General features: G+C 36.3%; 1 protein-coding gene across 32 annotated transcripts in view; it reads left to right on the forward strand.

Moving 5' to 3' along the window:
- AFTPH (aftiphilin) overlaps nt 1-22334 on the forward strand; it is a 65215-nt gene extending 42881 nt beyond the window's left edge. For 10 of the 32 annotated variants that reach the window (XM_026484631.4, XM_057309026.1, XM_048222609.2 and 7 more), the window contains 4 exons: nt 3069-3191; nt 9317-9377; nt 14865-14988; nt 21204-22334. In XM_026484631.4, the coding sequence (XP_026340416.2) occupies nt 3069-3191; nt 9317-9377; nt 14865-14988; nt 21204-21348 (453 nt within the window). In that variant the 3' untranslated portion in view covers nt 21349-22334. Of the gene's footprint in view, nt 1-3068; nt 3192-9316; nt 9378-10918; nt 11003-14864; nt 14995-20111; nt 20235-21203 lie in introns of those variants that run through there. The other 22 variants (XM_044377700.3, XM_048222594.2, XM_044377695.3 and 19 more) reach the window with 5 other exon arrangements.
- Nucleotides 22335-22813: the final 479 nt, after the last annotated feature.

The following is a 22813-nucleotide window of genomic DNA, read 5'->3' on the forward strand; positions in this document are numbered from 1 at the left end:
TGTAAAATTATCTTACGTGGCATGACATGGAAAGAATATTTTAAGGGGCACTTAGTGTGGAAACATTAAATGAATATTAATTTCCTTTTTGATTTCATAAATCCCTTCAAGTCTTGATTTAAGGACATTTTTCTGTATTCTATTAATTAAAGACACTGTTTTGTTTTAGGTTGAAGATTATTTTTATCCTAGTAATATAGTGCTCATAACTCTATAAAATGTACCTTTGGAGATTTTGCTCTTTCTTCTTTTTTTTTTTTTTTTTTTGTCTTTCTAAATTTGCTTTTAAAAAGTGGAAGCTGAAGTTATCTGAAGGCTTAAATATCATGTGTTTTAATCCAGTTGTGATAAATTTTAAATGGTGCATTAGTGAAGCTACGGATGTGTATAAAAGCTTGGGAATGCCATATGATAGTAATTGAAAATGAGCCAGGATCCATAATTGGTCCTCAGTTTTTCTATTAATTTTTTTAAATGTGTTGAATTTTGTTTTTTCAGATATGCCAGGTAGTCCAGGATAACTGAGGAATTTTCTTTCTGTACCTTATCAGGACTCAGTCACACTTTAAAGTTTGATGTGTTTGTGTTTTTTGGTGTGTCTTTGAGTTATTGGTGAACAAAAGTGTTCTATTAAACTAAAAATATTTTTAAATGTTTTCACCAATAACTTGAAAATAAGGTGAAAATACAGTGTTTAAGAAAAAAAGTAACTAACTTGGTATGGAGTTTATACAACCCTTTATGTGCATGCAAAAATGAATTTGCTGTGAAACTTGACTTTCTTTAATCTACAAGCTTTTTCCTTGAATAAACTGTAATTATTGATATTGAATTGGAATGTTTTTGGTTTTTTTTTATAATAATTTTTATTTTGTTATGTTAGTCACCATACAATATATCCTTAGTTTTTGATGTAATGTTCCGTGATTCATTATTTGGGTATAACACCCAGTGCACCATGCAATATGTGCCCTCCTTAATACCCATCACCGGTCTATCCCAATCCCCCACCTCCCTCCCCTCTGAAGCCCTCAGTTTGTTTCCCAGAGTCCACAGTCTCTCATGAATTGGAATGTTTTTGTTTCATTTTTGTAGTTTTGTTTGTTTTACGGAATTAGACAAAAACTTTTCTGTGCTTCAGCCTTTTAATCAGTTTCTGCTCCTTTATAAATGTAAATGTAACTTATCTGGTATTTTCAAAACACCTTGATTATCCTTATACTTTTTTCTGTTGTGGTAAATATAATGGAGAACATTCTTTAACTTCTTGGTTATTTGTATTTCTTTTTTCCTCAAGGAGTAGCATTCTAGAGATTGTTGATGTTACTGTCACATTCTGAGTAGAAAGTATGAATTTAATTTGTAGGAGTTTTCATTCAGCACATTGGCACTTAATCCTTATGTGTGGGCTCAGCACATTAACCAGTTCTTTAAATTTTGTGAGGAGTTAGAGACTAATATTTTTGCCCAATTTTCCTACCTTAATAATAATCTTTATTAGTAATAATTTTACAATTTTTATGAGCTTTTAATACCAGAGTTGGTTTTGTGAATATACCTCTCGTACTACTCCATAAAGATGATGCCTTACATTGAGAAACTTATTCTTTTTCATATCTGGTTTCAAGTTTTAATTATACCTGAATTTTTCCCATGGTGCTTCACACAGATGAGGTTATTCAGTATCTTTTGGTCTCATCTGGAGGAATAAGACCTGAAATGATCATTTAAGTCACTGGTTCTCAGACTTTAATGTGCATCAGAATTGCTTGGAAAACGTGTTAAAACAGAATGCTGGCCACCACTCCCAGAGTTTCTTACTCAGTAGAAGTGAGGCTGCACATCTGACAAGTTCCCAGGTGATGTAAAAACTACTGATGGGGACCACTTTGAGAACCACTGAATTAAGGGATAGTTCCCACTGGAAAAGTCAGCTAAGGCTGGGAATTGTTGCTGAATGCGTTGTCTCTCTGTATAAGATGCACTAGATAGAAAGCCTGTATAATGTATAAGCTGTTGAGTTAGACCATGAATTTATTTTCGTTCAAGCCGCTGGAGTAAAGCCTTTCACAAGTACCATTGTTAAGAATTGAATCTGTAAATTGCTTTAGTTAGCATTTGCCCTATTTTATGAGAAGAGGGGGGATTGTCCTGAAAACTTGTTTTTAGAAATTTACAGATTCTGACCTTACTGTCTTAGCCGCTTTGATATTTTTCCCCCAGTAAAGGAGGACTTTTGTGTGGTCTGGTTGATAAATATTCAAGAGTTTATCGAGTATTATTTTAAAATGTATTAAAGCTTAGCTTTTTTTTTCAGGCCATTAACTGGTGAATTACCCATTATTATTAGTATTTCGTAAAGTATTGATACAAAATGCTGGGGTTTTTTTTTTTCCTTCTTTATTTCTACCTGCACCCTGAATGCCTTTCTTACTCAAAAAGTGTGTTAGATTTGTAACACACCTAGAGGAACATGTTAGGTGTTTCCGCCTCTGAAATGGCTGTGTCTCTGCTTTGCTAGTCCAGGAACTAAGTATTAAGGCTACCATCCTTTAGTGGAAATAGGATCAAATACTAAATTTACATTGAAGCATGTAGACATCATCACATGAGATGACATGTTTTAGAATTCTCACTTCTCCAAGCACCAGCATGGTGTAGAGGGTACAAAGGGTGTCCTTTTCTGTAGTTTCAGTGTCTGAAACATCATAAAATTGTTGGAATCTCAGGGCCTGGATATAATCTGTGGTGCTCGCCTCTTCCCCACCCCTGCCGGAGCCACATTGCTTATACTTTGTGTAACAGTGATAACCAGGCACTTTAAAACCAGTCAGATTTAAAATACAAGGTCTTACTTTAAGAAGTTTGGATTCCAAAGATACTATTGTAAAACATTTTTCATTATAGTGCTAGAAGATTATCTCTAAACAAAATTTAAGAATAGTTCCTTTTTGTCTTTAGTACTCTCCAAATGACTTGGTTTTTTACTTTCTGCTAGATGGACTTTCTCATGAAGTTTGAGTTGATTTCTCCCCCTCTTCCACTAATGGCTAATATGCCTTTTTCAGGGTATGTTAGAGCCCACCAAGGAACCATTGAAACCACTATCTGCTGCAGAAAAAATTGCTTCCATTGGTCAGACAAACACCGTGTCACCAGAAATGAACACATGTACATCTGACCAATTCCAGGTAAAAATATCTGTATGTGTATTGATACCTTTATGCATGTGTACACACATATGTCCAGACACAGTGTTTCCTGTAATATGTAACTTTTAGCTTAAAATATTTTAAAAATTGATTTAATGATGGACATGATTTTGATTACTTATTAACATCCCTTGGAATACAATAAACAAGCTATCTTTAATTTTCAAAAAAGGAACAATTTGAGAACTCGCTGGTTATGGGTAAGTCCTTTAAATCTTTCTAGGCCCTAGTTTCTTTACCTATAAAATGAAGACTTTGAAGCAGGCATCTCTAAAAATCCCTTACAGCTTGAACATTGTATGATCATAATTACTGACACACCAATCTGGTAAGTACTGATTTTCAAAATAATTGGGAAACACTGCGTTTACACTAGCTCTTCAAATCTGCTAATGTGTGTTTTTTCTGAAGCTTGCAAATTTTATAAAGTAATAAAATTAGGTGTGTTTATTACATCAAAAACTATTTTGAGAGTTTGAATAAAAGTGTTACTTAGGGCGCCTGGGTAGTGCAGTCGTTAAGCGTCTGCCTTTGGCTCAGGGCGTGATCCTGGCGTTCCGGGATCGAGTCCCACATCTGGCTCCTCCTCTGGGAGCCTGCTTCTTCCTCTCCCACTCCCCCTGCTTGTGTTCCCTATCTGGCTGGCTGTCTCTCTGTCAAATAAATAAAATCTTTAAAAAAAAAAAAAAGTGTTACTTAAGTTGAAAAGGATGTGGCATTTTACAAAACATTATTTGGATTAAGAAAAAAAGTTGTCCTACCTTTCTTATCCTTTACCTCCTTGGCACCATTAAGCACAAATTTTTTTTTCAGTCTAATATGTTTATTATCAGAGCCATCCCCCCCTCACATTTTATCTGGGAAAAAATTTGCATACTCTTCCCACATCAAATTAGAAACTGACACAGTGCTGGTTAAGAATTCTTTTTAGAAGATTAATATTTTTAAGTGAACATTACCATTTGTAAAACATTTGCCGTGTTTGTCACTTCTTACCTTCAATATCATCTTCAGTTTTTTCTAACACAAAAATGTGTATTTGGACAGCTGTTCCCAAAATGTGTGTTCCATCGAACATTAATCCCCAGAGTTGCTCCACTAAAGAAGGGTTCCAAGGGGAAGTAAGTTTGGAAAATTTTTCATATCATACCCTGTAACCGTCCTTGGAGATTCTCAACACACATTAAGGACTCTGGAATCCTGCAGTGAATAACCCTATTTCATGTTAATTATTTCTTAAATTTACTTGGCCACAGGACCCTTCTCTGCAGGGACCAGAGGAAAGAGTCGTAACACCCATAGAACTAGTATTTTAAAGAATGTACTTTAGAAAATAATGATATAAAGCAAAGTCCTACCCTTTCATGTGTGTTTCAAGGAACATCTAATACTACTGGTTTGTGCCACTGGTTTACACTTGAACATAGCTTAAACATCCCTTTGAAGCCAATTTATTACTAGCACTGAAATAGTGGGCAAGGAGGCCTGAAGCATAAAATGCCCAGCCTTGTTGATGGTTGGGCAGCAGGCCAGGAGATTTGGGCAAATTTGTCTCCGTAGGTAGGCTCTGTCCTTAGTTATCTTCCTTTCATTGCCCTTATATTGTTCTCTGGCTATCAGCTCCCCTCCCAGGCCTGCCCTACGTAAGCAGATTTCAGAATTACTTCTCCCACAACACATTCCCAGCTCGGCCTTAAGCAACATTTTTCTCCAAGCAGTGCTGGGTGTTAAGAAAGTAATTTGAACTGCCTGGTTCAAACTACCTGGTTTGTTTACTGAAAATGAAGCCGTTCTTTACTTGGGGCCACTCATTGCTAGTTTTGCTTTTGACACCACCGCCTCCCCTTCTCCCCCATCCAAGCACTTCTCTGTGTTACAGCCCCATAAACTATTGCTTATTTTCTCAGAGATGGCTCTCACCTGTCATTTTTGCCCCTAGCTGGTTAAATCAATCTCATATATTTCATTCTAGTCACACCTCGTATTTATCACCTTTCTTATAGAATTTAATTATAAAAGACTAGAAGTCTAGATGATCTAATAAAAAATATTAATTTAATGGAAATTTTAATGGAAATTAATGTGTATTAATTTAATGGAGGTTAGTCATAGCTCCATATATGTGTTTAGCTGCCGCTATCTCTACGTGGACACACACGCCTCTATATTTATAATCAAAAGACTACTGTCCCCCTATTCATAGGCACGTATAGAAGTTTTCAGTAGCATTTAAGCATATCTAACTTTTTTCTTGGAAGATGGAACTTTGGTCTCTTGTTAATTATATAGAAAACTTCTTAATCACATCCTTCTGTTTAGTGCACACATCTCTCTTGTTAATCCAATACTTACGTGTAATTTTTTAAAAGTTTATTCTGTTCTTTTTTTGTGGTAGTTTGTGATCGTCATTAGCTTTCACTTTAGGCTCTTTTGGGAACCAGTGAAAATAATATTTCCCAGTGGAAGTCGTTCAAACATATTTCTGATTCAACTTGAGCCTCTCTAGGTCTTCATTCTAACATACACACAATTAAACTGAACATTTCAGTATTTATATCAGAATTTTGTGCTGAAATGCCTGACCTTCTTCACGAAATTGTATGATCTTTGCTTGACTCCATACCCCTGAATCAGGTTAAAATATTTTTAAAACATCTAAAATGCATTGTAAGATTCTTTTTATATAAACCAGTATTTCTTACCACTATTCTTTGGCAGTTAGTGTGTATATTATTTTTACTTTACATTTTGGCCGTGCAGTAATACTGTTACATCTTCCCACTAATCATAATATCCAGAAGAAACAGCCATAACCTTTAGTGCTGGAAGTTCAGCAAAATGTGTCAAGGAAAATCTGTTTATAATTTTTTTTTTTTTTTTTTTTTTTTGGTCAACCATGCACCAAACCTTGCTTTTACGTTTTTATACTGGCACCACTAACAGGGACTCTCAAACTTAGCATCATTGTTTAATTCTCATTATGACTGCCTGCTTTCTGATCTGTCTGTTCTCAGTTTTGATGCCCATTGGATTTTTATAATTTCTTCCAAATTAGTTTGTACTCATTACTCTTGTAACCATTGCATCTCTTGGTTAGGAGCTGGATGACTTACTAACAACTGTTCCTGGTGTTTTTGCCAGGATACTTTTACCTGAAAAGACAGCTTATGGGCAAAAAGCAGTAGTGATACTTCTGTTGTTTTGTTTTTTAAAAAAAATCTTGATTCACTGTATTTCAAGGTCCCATTATTCATGATGCCATTACTGATTCCCCTCTTAGTAAGATCAGTATCTTAACCACACTTTATCCACTGCTGAGCAGAGTCAGCTCTCTGGCTAGCAGTTACCCAGCTAGTCACTACTTAGCAAATTTCCTCTTAGGCTACCTGATGTGGCTCTTTCATTTGTGAACCAGAATTTTAAAGTTAGAAGAAAGAAAAAAATGATTATATGGCATTGTGCTTTTTTACACTTAGAGAACGTATTTGGAACGGCTAAACGATGTACCCAAAATCATCAGTCAGTGGTACAGCTAGGACTAGAACCCAAGTCTATGATCTCTAGTCCCCATTGGTTTGGGGGGAGGAGGAGGTCCGCTTTTTTTTTTTTTTTTAATCACATTCTTTGTCTTTATTCACAAATGACGTGATCATCTACATAGAAAATCCCAATAATTTTACCAAAAAAAAGATAGTAATGCCAATAAGTGAATTTAGCAAAATTTCAGGATATCAGATCAATATATAAAAATGAACTATATTTCTATTATACTAAAAACAAGCAATTGGAAATTGAAATAAAAAGCATGTTATTTACCAAAGCAACAAAACCATGAAATACTTAGGGATAAATCCAAATGTACTTAATTTTTCTCCTTTCATTTTTTTTATTTCAAGTTTTTATTTAAATTCCAGTTAGTTGACATACAGTGTTTTTGCTTTTTTTTTATCATGACCTTTTCTTCCTTGGTGATTCTAGTCACTAGTGCTCATTTATGCCACATTGCTTGAGGTTGTTTTTAAGTGCTTCATTCAGTGCTTTCATCTAAGTAGCCCTCCTCCCCAGTGCCATTAGTTAGCTTACAATTGCTAAGGTCTTCTGTTTTACTTCTGTCTTATTTCCATTAAATGTTGATTTGTGTTTTAGCACCTCAGTATTTTAATATCGGCTATGTCTTCAAAATGCCAAACACCTGTATAAGAATCTAAAATTCCAGCAAATCATTGAAATATTTCTAAGCAACCAGCTACTTGACATCATTTAGATAAAACATGTTAATGAAAAGGCTTTGCTCCATTTAACCAGAAATTTTGTTATGGCATAAACCTGGGTGTTGTCCATCCAGTCAGGATTCAGTAGGACTAAAGGTTTCACTGATCTCTAAGGAGAATAATAGGAGTTGAATCTGTGGAAACAGACTTTTTTGTTTGTTTGTTTTTGAGATCAGCTAAAGAAGATCTTTTCTAAATGTTTATCAGTTTTGCAGATAAGTTATAAACTAGATTTCCACCAGCATTTTTTTAATGTTATTTGAAATAATTATAGATTCACAGGAAGTTGCAAAGATAATACAGAGGAGATGCTTTGTATCCTTCACCAGTTTCTCCCCCTAATTACATCTTAACTTAATTATAGCACAGTATCAAAATGAGGGATATGACTTGATTATGTGTGTATAGCTCTGTGTCATTTTATCATGTGGATAGATTTGTGTAACCACCACCACAATCAAGATACATGACTCTTCCATCACCATAAAGAACTCTCTTAATAAGCCCTCCCCACACCCAACTATCCCTAACGCCCCCCGGCAACCACGAATGTGAGGATTTTGCTTTGTTTGTACCTCCCTTCTCAACCTCCAGGCCTGACCTGATTTAAGAAAGATTAAATGCATAATAGTAACATGCCTGTCATTGGTATCCCAGTTATCAAGACCATTGTATTATAATATCATGGGATTAGACTTTCAAAAATAACCAATTCATGCTCCTTTCCTACAGGGAACAAGTCTTATCTACACACCAAAAAATGAATGTAAAGTTTTAATAGTACCTACCTTACAATTAAGCATAGTGGTAAGCAATACCAAAAAAAAAAAAAAAAAGCAACATGTTGGTATTAAGAGTTTATCAGAACACAGGCTATTTCAGTAAGTGATGTCAACACTACCCCAAAATAAAAGAAGAAAGAAAATCAGGAATCCCAATTTTTTTCTTGTTAAGATTGTTCTTAAAACAGTGATCATTTTTTAAATGTTTTGTATTATTTTCCATCTTACATGAATCATTTGCTCAATTTATCTTTATGTGTTTGGCAGTCAACAAAATTTAAAAACCTAGACTATTCAAATGAGCTCTGAGTATACTTTTAAGTACATTATTTTAAAAATTAAATTCTGATGTTGATTATAAGTAATTAAAGTTGACTTGGTTTTTTTTTATATAAATGTAGTTCCTCTTACTAGCCCATAATTTTCTTGTAATCTGGGAAATTGTAAAGAACCAGAGACCTTGGACTTTAAACCTTCTCATTTTATGTACAAAGAGACCAACTAAATTAAGCTACACATGGTCATACAACTAGTTATTTAGTAGTTACTTGGTCTTGAATAAGTCAAATCTCATTTTTAGTATGGTACTTTCTCTATTGCATTAGACCGTCCACTGAGAAATTTTAAGTGGCTAGTCATTTAATATAAAGTAGATCACTTTTTAGTAATAAAAGTCAGTGATTTTTTCCCTATTATTTGAATTATAATCTGGCCAGTTGTATAAATCATAACTTGAGAATAGATTGAAATCTTGACATAGAATCAGTCCATAAAAATCTATTTGAAAATGTAAAGTGAATTCCATTTCTCAAAGACAGTTTTTTTATATCAATAAGCTATATTGTTTGTCAATTTTTCAGTTTCAGTTTGTGTTCATATTTTTAGGTAACCTTCTGAAATTGTAAATTATCCCAATTTTGTCTTTAGGTACTTTATTGCCTAATGATATTGCTATAATAGTTTTTATTTTTTTGGTTTTGTTTTTTTAAGGATTCTTTATGTTGCTACAGCCTGTACTGATTAATTTTGATTTTTTGGTTTTCAACTCTAGGAGTCTCTACCACCCGTCCAGTTTGACTGGAGTAGCAGTGGCCTTACTAACCCTTTAGATGGTACGTCTCTCCGTAGAGCCTCTAGCACCAGAGCTAGAGTTAAGAAAGCTACAAAGTTCAGACAGACTTCTCTCTGCTGATTTCCTTTTTTGTTTGAACATAACTTCTTATCTTTGGAAATTCAGGCTTTCTTTCTGAATAGTAATTGCTCAAAAAAACAGCTGTTACTATTATTAACAGTATTAATGTCCATAAGTAGGTAGCAGTAGCTAGGTAAAATTTTAATTTCTTTATCTTAAGTCAAAAACAAGCTTCTTTATTTTTTACAAATATCTAAGTAGTTGAAACGATATTTTAGATAGGACCAGTTTACTTGAAATTCATTTCTATAGTTTTAATTTATGGAATTTTCTTGGATGCAAAGTCTTGTGGCTAGAGGCTGCTTAAAAAAGCACAAAGCACAATTATATAACCAAAAACAATGTGCAAATAGATCCATATTTATTGACTCAAAGTAGTTTTCAGATTTAATAATATTTTATAGAGCACTTATTATGCAAATGGAAAATGAATGATTTTCATGATCCTTTTCTAAAACTTATCTCAAAATACTAGTAGGTAGTTCCAGAAATAATTGGTTTCTCTCATGGCTTCAAGAGAAAATCCTGAAAAAGGAGTAACTTATCCTAGTAATGTGGGTCTTTAAAACAAGTGACACAAAATGCTAGTTTTCCAGTGCGTTGACACCACAGATTTTAATTGGACCCTAAGATGCAATTATTCTTATTCCTTATACTTGATAAGTTATTTGAGCCATTGTCTAAGACACCTGTCGTTCTATCAGCTTTGCCTTAGACTGGGGGTCCTGGGACATCTGGAAAGCGTCCAATTGAATAACAGTGCTGAAGGAAAGCCTGGATGCACCTTTTGCTGTTGTCTGGTGTCTCAAATATTCAGTCAAATCATCATGCTTTTTATTAACAAACAACTTCTTTAAAACTGTATGCTGTTTCTGATTACTGTCTCAGAGTTAAAGGGGAACAGTACAGCTTGAGGTTGCACAGCAGGGTAGGGCAGTTATGACAGTCCTTAGTAATGTTATTTTAATTTAAACCAAGTTAATGTATCGGTGCGTGTCCTGCAACTGACAACTTTGTCACTTTTTAAAAATCATTAATTCGAAACCAACATTACTAATATGGAAGATTGATTTGGGCATGTACAGTGATTCACTGTTGGGTTGAGATTAAAGTATTGTTTCCCTTTAACGGGTACACTTTCCCCTTGGTCTTTCTGGTATGGCTTTGAGTTTTGATTGAAAGAACTGAACTCCTAACTAAAACCTTACTAAGTGTTAAATTATTTACTTTGTACATGAGAAAATGTACATTGAATTATTAAATTGTTACTTTAGAAATGTCCTTAGTAATGAAAAACTAATACTGTACACATTGTTTTAATGTTGATTTTAAAATATGTAATGACTACTAATTATAACCTGCATGTTCAAGTGTGTGTCTTACCCCTTTTTACACATAACCCCTCCTCCCTTGGCTTACCTTCTGTGTGGCTGCCTACCAACACGGTCACTGAATTTCAAGCTAGTGGAGGTTCCACTCTTCTGAACCTTGATTTCTTTGGGCCCGTGGATGACAGTAGCTCTAGCAGCAGCACCACAATCCCAGGTCAGCAGAGTGTTAAAACCACAATTCTAGTTTAATTACTAAAAGCATGACCACATCACTTGACTTTCCTATAAACAAGGAAACAAGTAGTTGTATTCTCTATAATATCTTTCTAATACTTTTCTTTTATCTGTCTATTGTTATTTTTTAGTATCTGACTATAACAAATGACTTCTGTGAAATGTGTTTTAAGGAAAGCTTTCTCAGTGTACCAGTCAGAGCTGAACGTAGTTTCTAGGAATAAAGTAGCCCTAATGTCCTCAGACAGTTAAAGGCAGGGTTTGTTTGTGGGGGTTTTTTTTTCCTGTAAATGGAAAATGTGATATTTTATATGCTTATTTTTGAAAGCATATTCTATAAAGCCATTTGACAAAAATACAGGTTTAGAGATAGAAGAATATTTTAGTATACGAAGATGACTTTACATTGTAGTGCCTGTGGTAATAGAACCTCTACCGGTTCGGGTATTCAGTTAGCTGTTTATTAATGGTAAGTGTATAATTAGGTTCCACAGTGGTAGAGTCTAGCACTTAGTTCTATATAGGTCCCACATAGAACTTATTATGTAGTTTTTATGTAGCTCCTAAATAAAAAGTATTCTGTTAGTTTTCCACAGAGAAAAAAGAAATGTTACAGAAGTTAATAGTAGAAAATAATTGCTATGAGATATTAAAAGCTAGAAATTAAAACTTACTGGAGTGCCTGTTAAATTAATGTTCAGCCCTGCAAAGTTCAGTTTATTGACCAAAGGACTAATGTACTTTGTCATTTTTTTTTAACTGAATAAAAGATTAAAATATAATGGCATTTTTATGTTTACATTTTATTTGATATGATTTTAATGAGTCCCTGTCATCCCTCCTTGTGATCTGGTAATCATGCCCATTGATCACCGGACAGCTGTTGGGGTGCTGTACAGATGCCGATGCCTAGCACGCATAGCAAGGGTCCCTGTCTGTCCCCACTAGCAGCCAGTTACACAGCCGGCCTGGTTCCTGAGAATTTGCTGGTTTTGTTCTCCTCCACTTGATACCCTGCCACCCACTTCCAGCAGTTCAGGAGCCATGATGGGAAATGGGGTCAGAGAAGGGTGAGCCTGGAACCCAGAACCTCCTTCTCCAAAATCTGGTTATGGAAATGTGATCCTGCTCTAAGAAAGTTCCAAGGCCATTTGGTAGAATGACTGGATTTCTGAGATCTAAGCCCCTGGTTATCATTTTCATTATTTCCAAGATTTTGCAAGTGTATGAAAAACCAATCTGTGTCTGGTATTGACCTCAAAATGATATTTTACTATTTACTCAAATTACTTCTAAATACATTTGAGCTGTGGAATGACCGGGGTGAGCCTAATTAGCTGTTTTTAATACTTAATTGGGGGGAAAAGACAACAAACACTTGTGTATCAGTTTCCTTATTACTGTATTCCCGAGAATGAATTACCAAACTCCCATTTTTAATTTGCTCTCAGATTTGTTTTGTCATGAACCGTGCTATAATATCCATGAGGTCACTATTTTTGGACACCTAAAACCTGGTTTAAATTTAATTTTTGGTTACATTTCAAATAAGAACACAAGTAAAGAAGCACAGAAATTACGTGATAACCAAGCTCAGTACACACAGCTTCAAGAAGAGCAAGTGGTTCAGAAGCGTAGAGTTGTGACGGAAGTGAAATTTAGCATGCTCAAATGCAGTCCTCGTTACTTTGGAACCTTTGAAGTATTTTTGTTCCCTATTTTCATTAATATGCTCTAGCTGCTATATAAACTTGATTACTATAAATTTGCTTTGGCTTCTTTTTATTGCTATTGGGTTTTGTTAAAACTTACCATCAACCTACAGGTATCAGCACCTTTCTCGGTATTCCATTTCACCACTTGCTTGCACTCTTTCTGACTTGTTTCTGGGAAAGTCATTTTGTCTTAGCTTGCGGTTATTTAATTATTTTGTGTGTGAGACTTAGGAGGTTGGCATAGAACTTGGTTGGCTAGCTTTAGTTATGTAACTAAACTATGCCTCATTAAGGTTCTGTTAAAAAAAAAAAAAAGGCAGACTCTTCCATTTAAGAAAATTACTCTCCAATTATTAGTGTAGAGTAAGTAGTTATCTTGTTTTTGAAAAATATAAAATATAGTCATGGTACTTTCCTGGGGTTTTTTGGTTTGGTTTTTTTGTGATGGTGGTGGATTTGTTTTGGGCAAGGGGGGGTTGGGTCTATTGTTACCTTTTTTTTTTTTTTTTAATCTCCCACTTTATTCTTTGACATCCAGTATTTTACAAACCCATCCAAATTTTTACTACCACTTTTCTGTTGCCAGTCAGAATGCAGTTTATTCTGCACTATATAGTAGACATCAGCTTAAATTTTGTGGTTACTTGGAACCTAACCTTTCACAGTGGAGGAAGGAGGTACTTTGGGTTCATTTGGTCCCCTCCAGGCATCTACAATTTTTTAGATTTTACTTGAAACCTGTATCCTTACAGAGATACCAAGAAAGGGCCTCATTAAGTATTTTTTTGAAACTGTGCCTTAATGAAATATTAAGAACTTGGGAGAGTCAACAAACATTTTCTATAGCCTTCCTCCCGTGTTGGACATGATAACTGTGGAAGCTGCTTTTGCTTGTTTGATTTCTATAAACATCTGAGGTCTGTGTTCACATCTGCCAGTCATCTGCAAAGTTCATTAATAGAAGGCAGTGCCTGATTTTTTCTTAACCTTAAAATATCTTAAAAGGGGGAAACTTGTTAATAACGTTAGTATTTACATTTATATATAATTTTCTCTGCCGATCATCAGAGCTTTTTTAGAAATAATAAGTAAAAATTGATGAAACTATAAGACATTCTTCCTTACAGTCTACTTTTCTGCTCTACTCTGAAACTACCAAACTTGTTACCTCGAGTAATTTACTGGTACCATAGAGAGTAGAGGATTATTTTTTTTTAATCTGAGTCTCTATTCTCCAAAGTTGAGCTTGAGTTGAAAATATTTGTTCTTTTCAGTGTTTTTGTAGTCATTGTTATTTAATATAAATCTATATTCAAGGGAGATATAAAAATATATATGTATATTTTAGTGAAGTCAAATAAATCTAACTCAGCTTCATTTTGAATTCCTTAAAACCAGGTCAGATATGAGACCATAAAGTATAATTAACCCTTGAGACAGTTTTCATTTTGTCTAAAAGTAGTGCTTTTATTATGTTTTCTGGGACTCTTTTACCCTCCCTACTTCTGACCTGAAGAAAGAGCAATGTATATAATTTATCTTTAGTAATAATTTGATGCTTTGAGTAGTATCTCATGTCCTCAGGTGGTCAGAATACATTTAACCAAGTCACTTATCATATTTGAGACTTCAGATTAGCTTCTAAATCTTCTGGTGTGGAAGAAAGTGTAATGGAGATAAAATGGTTAGAGGGGTGTAGAAGGAGAGAAAATTTCAAAAATGAGGTTAATCAGTCCATTTAAACATTGAGGTATCCTATAACAAATCGTGTGCGCTCTCTATAAAACGTTGATAACTTTCGTATCGCTCATCCAAAATTGAGAGAATTTTCTACAGCAGATAGAAATTTTAGAAGTATTTGCATGATATCTACTACATAAATGTTAGGTGAATTAAGGCTGTATTTATACCAAAGTGAGATTTTAAAAGTATTTTCCTACTTTATAAAAATTCTGAAAGGTGGAATCTATAATTTAAAAATAAATGCAATACTGCAGTAGTCTAAAGACTGTTGTGCTCGTAAAGACTCAGATGTTTACAGAATGAGTGCCTTTTGCATCTTGGATCGTGGCTGGTTGAGGAAGGCGCTGCGGCTCGCCCTCACTGACTGTCGTTTTATACTGTAAGGTGTGGATCCAGAGTTGTACGAGCTAACAACTTCCAAGCTGGAAATCTCCACATCAAGCCTCCGAGTGACTGATGCATTTGCAAGACTCATGTCCACCGTAGAGAAGACAAGCACATCTACCAGGTAAACAGCTAGTGGTCATCACACCCTGTTTTGAATTCTGTGTTAAACAAAACAGCCCAAATGGGAAAGCAAATAAGTTGACACTATTTCAATATATTGTGTTAAAATTCACTTTGTATTTATAAAAATCAGTAGATGATGCCTAATTTCAGAAAACAGTTATCAAATTATGTTTAATTACGAACTTTATTAGAGCAGAGCTATTTCTTAAGAGGCTGGAAGGGGCTGACAGATGTGGTTTTCTCTTTTTACCCCCCACCCCCAAACTTTGTAGAGAAGAATTCTGATTAGGTATCGAGATCATAAGCCGTTTTAGAAACAATCCCTCTTTCCCTTCATAACCACTGAGGTGACCATCTGTAGGAACCCACTTTCACACTCGCAGAGTCCCTTAGGCTAACCTTTCTACTCCTGACCTAAGCTGGAATAGGCGATGGCTGCTATTTTATTTTTTCATTTTTGCTGATGTGCAGCGCCTCTGATTTGGGATGTGAAGCCTTGTTTTGCCAAGCTTTCTGGGAGGCCCTTCAGGGATGTGGCCTTTAGAAAAGCAGTGTTGGAACCAGATGGAAGGAATGTCACTTGGGCCCTGTGCTCAAGATCCGGGAAACCTTTAGTTGTATGTAATTTAGCACAAGAACAGTAAGCCATTGCTTTGACATGTTGGCCATAAGAATAGGCCAGTTCCTACTAGGAGGTAGTCACTGTGAACCAGGAAATCACTACTGCGGGAGCAAATACTGGTTGATAGGAGCACCGACTTCCCTGTTCCAAATCCGTTGTTCATCAGCACTGCTAGTTGCCCACTTTGGCAGAAGTCTTATAGCCCTTACTCCTAAATAAATACATTCTGTTCCCATGTCAGATTCACACTTATCTTTTGAATCAGTTCTTCCATAGAGAAACAGCCATTTAAAAAGCCTTTATTTTCTTACCAGTCTTAAAACTTTGGTTTGAATTATCACATTGCCTTTCAAACTGTATTGGGTGCTTAAATATCCATTCATTCAACAGATACGTATTATTATTAATATTCATGATTATGAAGAGGCAGTATTACTTATTTTACAACTGCGGATACCCTTCGCTTTTCCCTAGGATAATTGACAGCATGCACGCACCGCGGACTCTCTTGCTCTCCGTGTTCCCCTCTCTTTGTGGTAGGGCCTCCTGGCACTGGTAAAGCCTCCTCTTCAGTGAACCTATTTGTAAATGAATCCTCTGTGGATTCTTTTTGCTCACTTTCCAATTTTTTCTCTCCCCAAATCATGTTTTCAAATCGAAATTCTTCTCATACAAATTTCTCGTCCACTTTTTCTATATACGTTAGCCAAAAGCTACTGCACATTTGACTTAAAAAAAAAAAATACTGATGCTCTTATTGTTTGGGCCTTCCCTGCCATTTTTAGGACAACCTTTTCTAAGGACAGTCCTACCATTTTGTTACCTTTTTCCTTCTGCAGTCTCACTGAACGTACTGTGGTAGTTTCCCAAGTCCCGTGGTGAGAGTTCAGTCTTCATGCCATTAGGAGGAGCCCTACACCACATTGTTAGCTTGCTTGCTCTCCTGATTCCTAACTCATCCTTGACACATCCTGTGTATACCAGGGAACTTGAACAACAACTGTCACTTGAAGAAATTATTTTCATTGTTTCCCTTACTCTGTACTATTAAGAAATGAGCTGGAACCATTGTGTGTATGCTAAGGTGAGTATCGTAACTGCATTGAATTGCTCTCTAGTGTCTGTTCAGCTTTGTGTTTTTAAAACACAACAGATTGGGAAAGAAAAAAAAAGTTGCCAACTCTGTATTTTGTTTTGAGTTAATTATTTGAAAATGGTAAGAAATGCAAATATTCACAAGTCTTAAAATTAGAAGGTAATGCTGTAAAATGTCCCCATGAATGATTCTCAGTTGTACAGGGAAGACAAAGGTGGATGGCATGTATCCTTTCAGAAAATTTCAGAGTCTTTGTTGTTTTTACATTTTGTTCTGTTTTTCTTTTTGTTTGTGAATAAAATAAGCTACAAAAGTAAAGTTTGGCAAAATCTTGACTATTGACAACACACAGAAGGTAGAGTGACTGTAGGGTACCGCAGGGTTAAGAGACCCAGGTGTAGGTAGAGGAAGTTGACGCATAACAAACACAGACTCTTTTCTAAGTGCCTTTGCTACGTGTGTAGGAAGAAGTGTGCGTGTGCTCAGCTCTTTCCCTACACAGCTTGTTAAAAGCAACTTCTTACTTTTTAAAGAAATGCAAGATCTTAGTTTTAAAATAGTTCCTTCTTCTGGCTTTACCTTTCTAATACAGAGAAAAATTACTTTCTTACCTTACTCAGTGGGTGACCACCTAGTTAGTAGCAGTAGACCTCTGACTCAAGTTTATGCAAGCCAAACAACTAGTTGCCAAAAGGGATACATACGTCTTTTTCTTGTCTTTTTTTTTTAACCTTTTAATTGGGATATAATCCACATACCATAAAATCCACCCTCTCAGGTATACAATTGAGTGGTTTGTAGTATGTTAGCAGCATTGTACAACCATTACCATTAATTCCAGAACATTTTTATCACCCCAGAGAGAAACTCCATACTCATTAGCAATTATTTGCTATCTGCCACTTTTCCCAGCCCCTGACATCCACCAATCTGCATTCTGTCTCTAGGAATTTGCCTGTTCTGGTTATTTCATATAAATGGAGTCATACAGTATGTGACCTTCTGTTCCTGGCTTCTTTCTCCTAGTGTGTTTTCAGGCTTGGCCATGGTACTGTGTGTGTCGGTATTTTTCCTTCCTTTTTATGGCTGCATAATATTCCTTTGTGTGATTATAGCACATTTTACTTACCCATTAACCGATTGATGGATACCTGCGTTGTTTTCACTTGTCGACTGTCGTGACTAACGCTGCTCTGAACACTCATGTACAGGTTCTTGTGTGGACGGATGTTTTCTGTTTTCTTGGGAGTGAAACTACCAGGTCATATGGTAACAGTATGTTTAACATTTTGAGCAACTGCTGAACTGTTTTTCAAAGTAGTGCCACCATTTTACATTCTTCCAATAATATGTGAGGATTCTAGTTTCTCCACATTCTCACTGAGGCTTGTTTGTGTCTGACTTTTTGCTTGTTGCCATCCCAGAAACCATTGCCTACTTCAGGGTCAGGAAGATTGACACTTAGGGTTTTTTCCTGAGAGTTTTATAGTTTCAACTCTTACACCTAGGTCTTTGATCCATTTTGATTTAATATTTGAATGTGTGGTAAGGTAAGGGTCCAGCTTCATTCTTTTACATGTGGATACCTCACACTGTTTAATGAAAAGACTCTTTTTTTCCCCATTGATGATCTTGGCACTCTTATTGAAAATCAATTTTTCATTAACATACAGGTTTGTTTCTGGACTCTCAGTTGTATTCCACTGACAAAAAGGATAAATCTTAGCTAATGAGAATGTAAATCAAAATTAGGTCACTGCTTTTGGATTTGAAAAAAGTTCATGAGACAACTTTTTATTTTCAAATTCTCCACAAGCATTTTTTCCTATACTCCAAGAAAACCAGATGACATAAACGCACAGTGACTACAGATAAAGACACAAACTATCAACTCTAAACTTTTTTTTCAATGTCCTGTTGCCTCTAAGTAGTGCCTCTGAAGTAAGGCCATTAGTAGAAAGTCTAGAGTAATCTTTACCAACCATTGCTTGGGTAAAAGCTTCTACCTTGCTCTCCTTTCCCATCCCCCAACTGCATTTCACAAATGAGAAAGTTTGTTTAGGTGCAATTTTATTTGTTACTGTGTTTTGTTTTGTTTTAAGATTTTATTTATTTGAGAGAGAGAGAGAGAGCACGAGTCAGCGGGGAGGGACAAGCAGACTCCACTGAGCAGAGAGCCCCACACAGGGCTCAATCCCAGGACCCCGGGATCATGACCTGAGCCGAAGGCAGACACTTAACTTACTGAGCCACCCAGGCTCCCCTGTTTGTTACTGTTGTTTTGTTGTTGTTGTTGTTTTAATTCAATTAGCCAACATATAGTACATCATTATTTTTTGATATAATGTTCAGTGATTCATTAGTTGTGTATAACACTCAGGGCTCAGCACATCACGTGCCCCCCTTAATGCCCATCACCCAGTTACCGCATCCCCCCACCCACCTCCTTATCCGCAACCCTCAGTTTGTTTCTCAGAGTCAAGAGTCTCTCTGTTTCTTACTGTTTTTAATAACTTTCTATTATTACAGAAGCCGTAAAATAGATTATAGAGTTAGAAAATATAAAAATTTAAACTTAGTTTCATATTCTTACCACTCAGATCAACATAACTCCTTTCAGATCATTTTCTGTGCAAATATATACATATGTGTGTTGTTTTAACCAAAAATGAGATTTTATAGTCCATGCCGGATTGAACTTACCTCTGCAGTCTGTGGTCTCAGGTTACCTGTCAACTAGAGTGCATCTTAATTCCATCTAATACCGAAGCTGTATTCAGATGTCTGCCCAGCCTCCTTCAGCCTAGCTTATCTACCCCCAACCCTTTTGTTTGTTTTCAGTTTTAACAGTAGCTTATTAAAAAGATCAGTCCACATGTCCTGCAGAACATCCCCACCTCAGGATTTATCTGTCGGCTTCCTTCAAGAAGTGTTTAATATGCTTCTCTTTTCCCCTTATTTCCTGTAAGCTAGAAATTATATCTACAAGTTTAATGAATTCGGATGAAACATTTTGGCTGGAACACAGCACAGGTGTTGTACTGCATCAGAAATTGCATAATAATCTGGTTGACTCCATCATCAGTGATGTTAAGATTGACCATTGGTGAGAGGCTGGCCTTTTCCGTTATACAGACACTCCCAGTCTTTCACTTCACTCTCTGGTTTTTCTTCATCAAACATCCACATAATAATTCTGCCACCATTTAAATGCAATTAAAATTGTAGGTTTTGAGCAGAAAATACTGGATTGCTATTCCATTCTTCTGAGAAACCTTTGAACTGAGTATCGGTTGGTCTCATGGTTTCGGTGTGCCTAAAGCCCACCCCTTGTTGAAGAACTTCGGTCCTAAAATTCTGATACTTGATCTTTCTGTCATTCTATTAAATCTTTTCATTTCAGCCTGAATTCAAAAGTGATAACAGAAGAGTCTAGGTATGAAATAAAGGTCCATATCTGTGTTTCCCTTCTCACTTCATCTCCTGACGTCCTGTTCCCCATCCCAACGACAAAGAAAATAATGAGGTAGAAGAAATCACTTCTGTCACACCTGATGTAGTACCAGCTATTTTACCATAAAAGAGAATTGGGCTTTTTAGAATCAACAATTTTAAATGAACTTTGGTCTAAAAATTAGTATCTGTATGACCGCAACTATTCTTTCAATATATTTAACATCCTGGAAAAAATCAAGGTTGGCTTACAGTCACGTGTTCAATTTGAGCCACATTTGAGGCTCACTTGACATTTCCGCAGCTCGCCATGTGGGAAGCCCTGGCTGGAGAGGAGTCCTTCCTGTCTGTGCTAGCACTGAACTGCTCACCTCTAATACCGAGAGCAGTGAGTAGTGTACTTCGTCTGCAGAACCCCTGGGGTTCCGAGATTCCCCTCTCCCCGAGCACGGCCTGCCTGTGTGCCTTCTCGGCCTCGGCGGCCAGCTCTCGTGCTCCTGCCCCTGGACCTGCTGTCTGCGTCCCCGCGGGGCCGAGACTGCTGTTTTTGAGCCGAGGGCTTTCTCTCCTGGAATTCCCCATGGGGGACGAAGAAAGCCCGAGGTTAGAATGACTTACACGGTCTTGTGCCAGACATGCTTTGTTTTATGTTGAAGTAATTTTGGTAGTTTCACGGGGTCGGGGAAATCCGGTTGGGTGAAGTTTTATTAGGGCCCCGGCATTATATTTCTGCTTAGTAACATTTTAAAAGTGTGCCCGGGCCGATGTTCAGCCTTAAGCCAATCTGTGAGCTGTACGTGGGTACGTGGGATGTCTGTGCGTCCGTGCCGGCAGTAAGGAGCACGCATAACTGGGGAGCACGCGTCCCTGTAAGACGCTCGGCGGCTCGCACAGGAAGCTCGCGCAGAGGTTTTACGAGGTGCGGGACCTGGCAGAGCAGTCCCCACAGATCGATAACTGTCTACCTTGAGAGTGGATTTTCTCCCGTTTGACCCACAGCAAAGTCACATTAACTCGCTTCTCTTTTTTCATTTGTCAATAGGAAACCGAAAAAAGAAGAGCACCTGAGTGAAGAAGCCATCAAGGTGATCGCTAGCCTTCCGGACTTAACGTTCATGCATGCCAAGGTGTTGATGTTCCCGGCCACGTTAACACCTTCCACAAGGTCCCAAGAGAAAGCCGACTGATAACTGAATTGGACAATTTCAATTGCTTTTCCTTCCCTCCAGCCCTCCCCTACCTACCATCAAAAGCATACCTGCTCTAATTAAAAAAAAAAAAAAAAAGTTCAGCTGATTTGTTGGTAAGCCGCACTAGAAAGGTATACATAGTAATGTATATTTATTTACATACTGAAGTCCTAAATTTATATTAGAAAAAAATGTAAATAATCGGGGGTGAACATTTTTGAAGATTTATTCTTTTTGTGTTGCTGGGGTGTATACATTTATGTCTTTGTGAAATACACTGGTGGTGTCCTTCTTACAAAACTTTTGAAATAAAAAAAAAGAAAATTAAAAACTCAAATCTCCACTGTCTGTGAAATCCCCTTCAGTCTTTTCAGATTGCGTTGAATGTTCTATTTTTCATATCATATGTTGAATTACTTTTGCTATCATAAGTAAGCTCCAAAGTCCCCATTTAATTTTTTTTTTCTATTTTATGTGTAGTGGGTTTGTTTCAGATCTGACTTTTTGTTAACATTTTTGCGCTCTTTTTTAATCTTTTCAGTCTGGCACGTTGCCGTGTGACCTTTTGCAAGGTACTTGATCGCTTGCTCTTGTATTAACGGGGTGTGGATCATTGTCAGCACTTGATTGGAGGGGTTTGAAGAGATTGTGTCTGTTTTAAATCAGTTTGGTTTGGAGAAGGACCAAATTATATGAATGTCTTACAATGAAATTTACTTGTTAATGATTTTTTTGTTTTATCGTACCACTATTTTTTGAGGATTTTGCACAGTGTAAAATGACATAATCATAGATTGCTATGGTTTAGGCTGTATATACAGTAAAAACTATGGGTTTTAAATGTTTGGGGAAATTCCTATGGAAAAAAGAAAGACACGTAGAAGAACCTCTGACAAGGTTAATGTGCATGCCCAAGGTCTTTTGAGATTTCAGTGTGTAAATTTCCTTTTAGCTTACACAAAAATAAAATAATTTAAAAGAAATTTAGCCTGGTGTTTTTGTACTTTGGTATCAGGGAAAATCTGATGAATTTGGATGTGAAGGTTTATTCCATTTTAATGTATTTCAGTCCAGAGGAAATCATCTGGTAGGTCGGGCCTCACGTTTTTGAAAGCAGAAGGAATTAGGATCTGGCCCGTAGGAACTGGATCAGTACTAAGGTGAGCTGTTTTTATGTAGAACATGAGATCATAAAAGAAATTCCCATGATTCACTATAATGTATCTTCATCAGAACTGGCAAAGTTAAGTGAGCATTTCTAGGGAATTTTTTTCTTTTCCAGTAAATACATACATGATATTAATCACCTTCTCTGAGCCTTAACTTGAAAATGGGAATGATACTGCCTTCCTGTGGCGGTGATGTATTAAATAATAAATGTGAAACACTTGTCACATGAGGAAAGAGTCAATAAATGGTAACCAGAACGTAGAGTCGGCAAAACCTGTGACGGCCCCCAGAG

The sequence above is a fragment of the Ursus arctos genome, unplaced genomic scaffold (genome assembly GCF_023065955.2).
Source record: "Ursus arctos isolate Adak ecotype North America unplaced genomic scaffold, UrsArc2.0 scaffold_8, whole genome shotgun sequence".
Taxonomy (NCBI): domain Eukaryota; kingdom Metazoa; phylum Chordata; class Mammalia; order Carnivora; family Ursidae; genus Ursus; species Ursus arctos.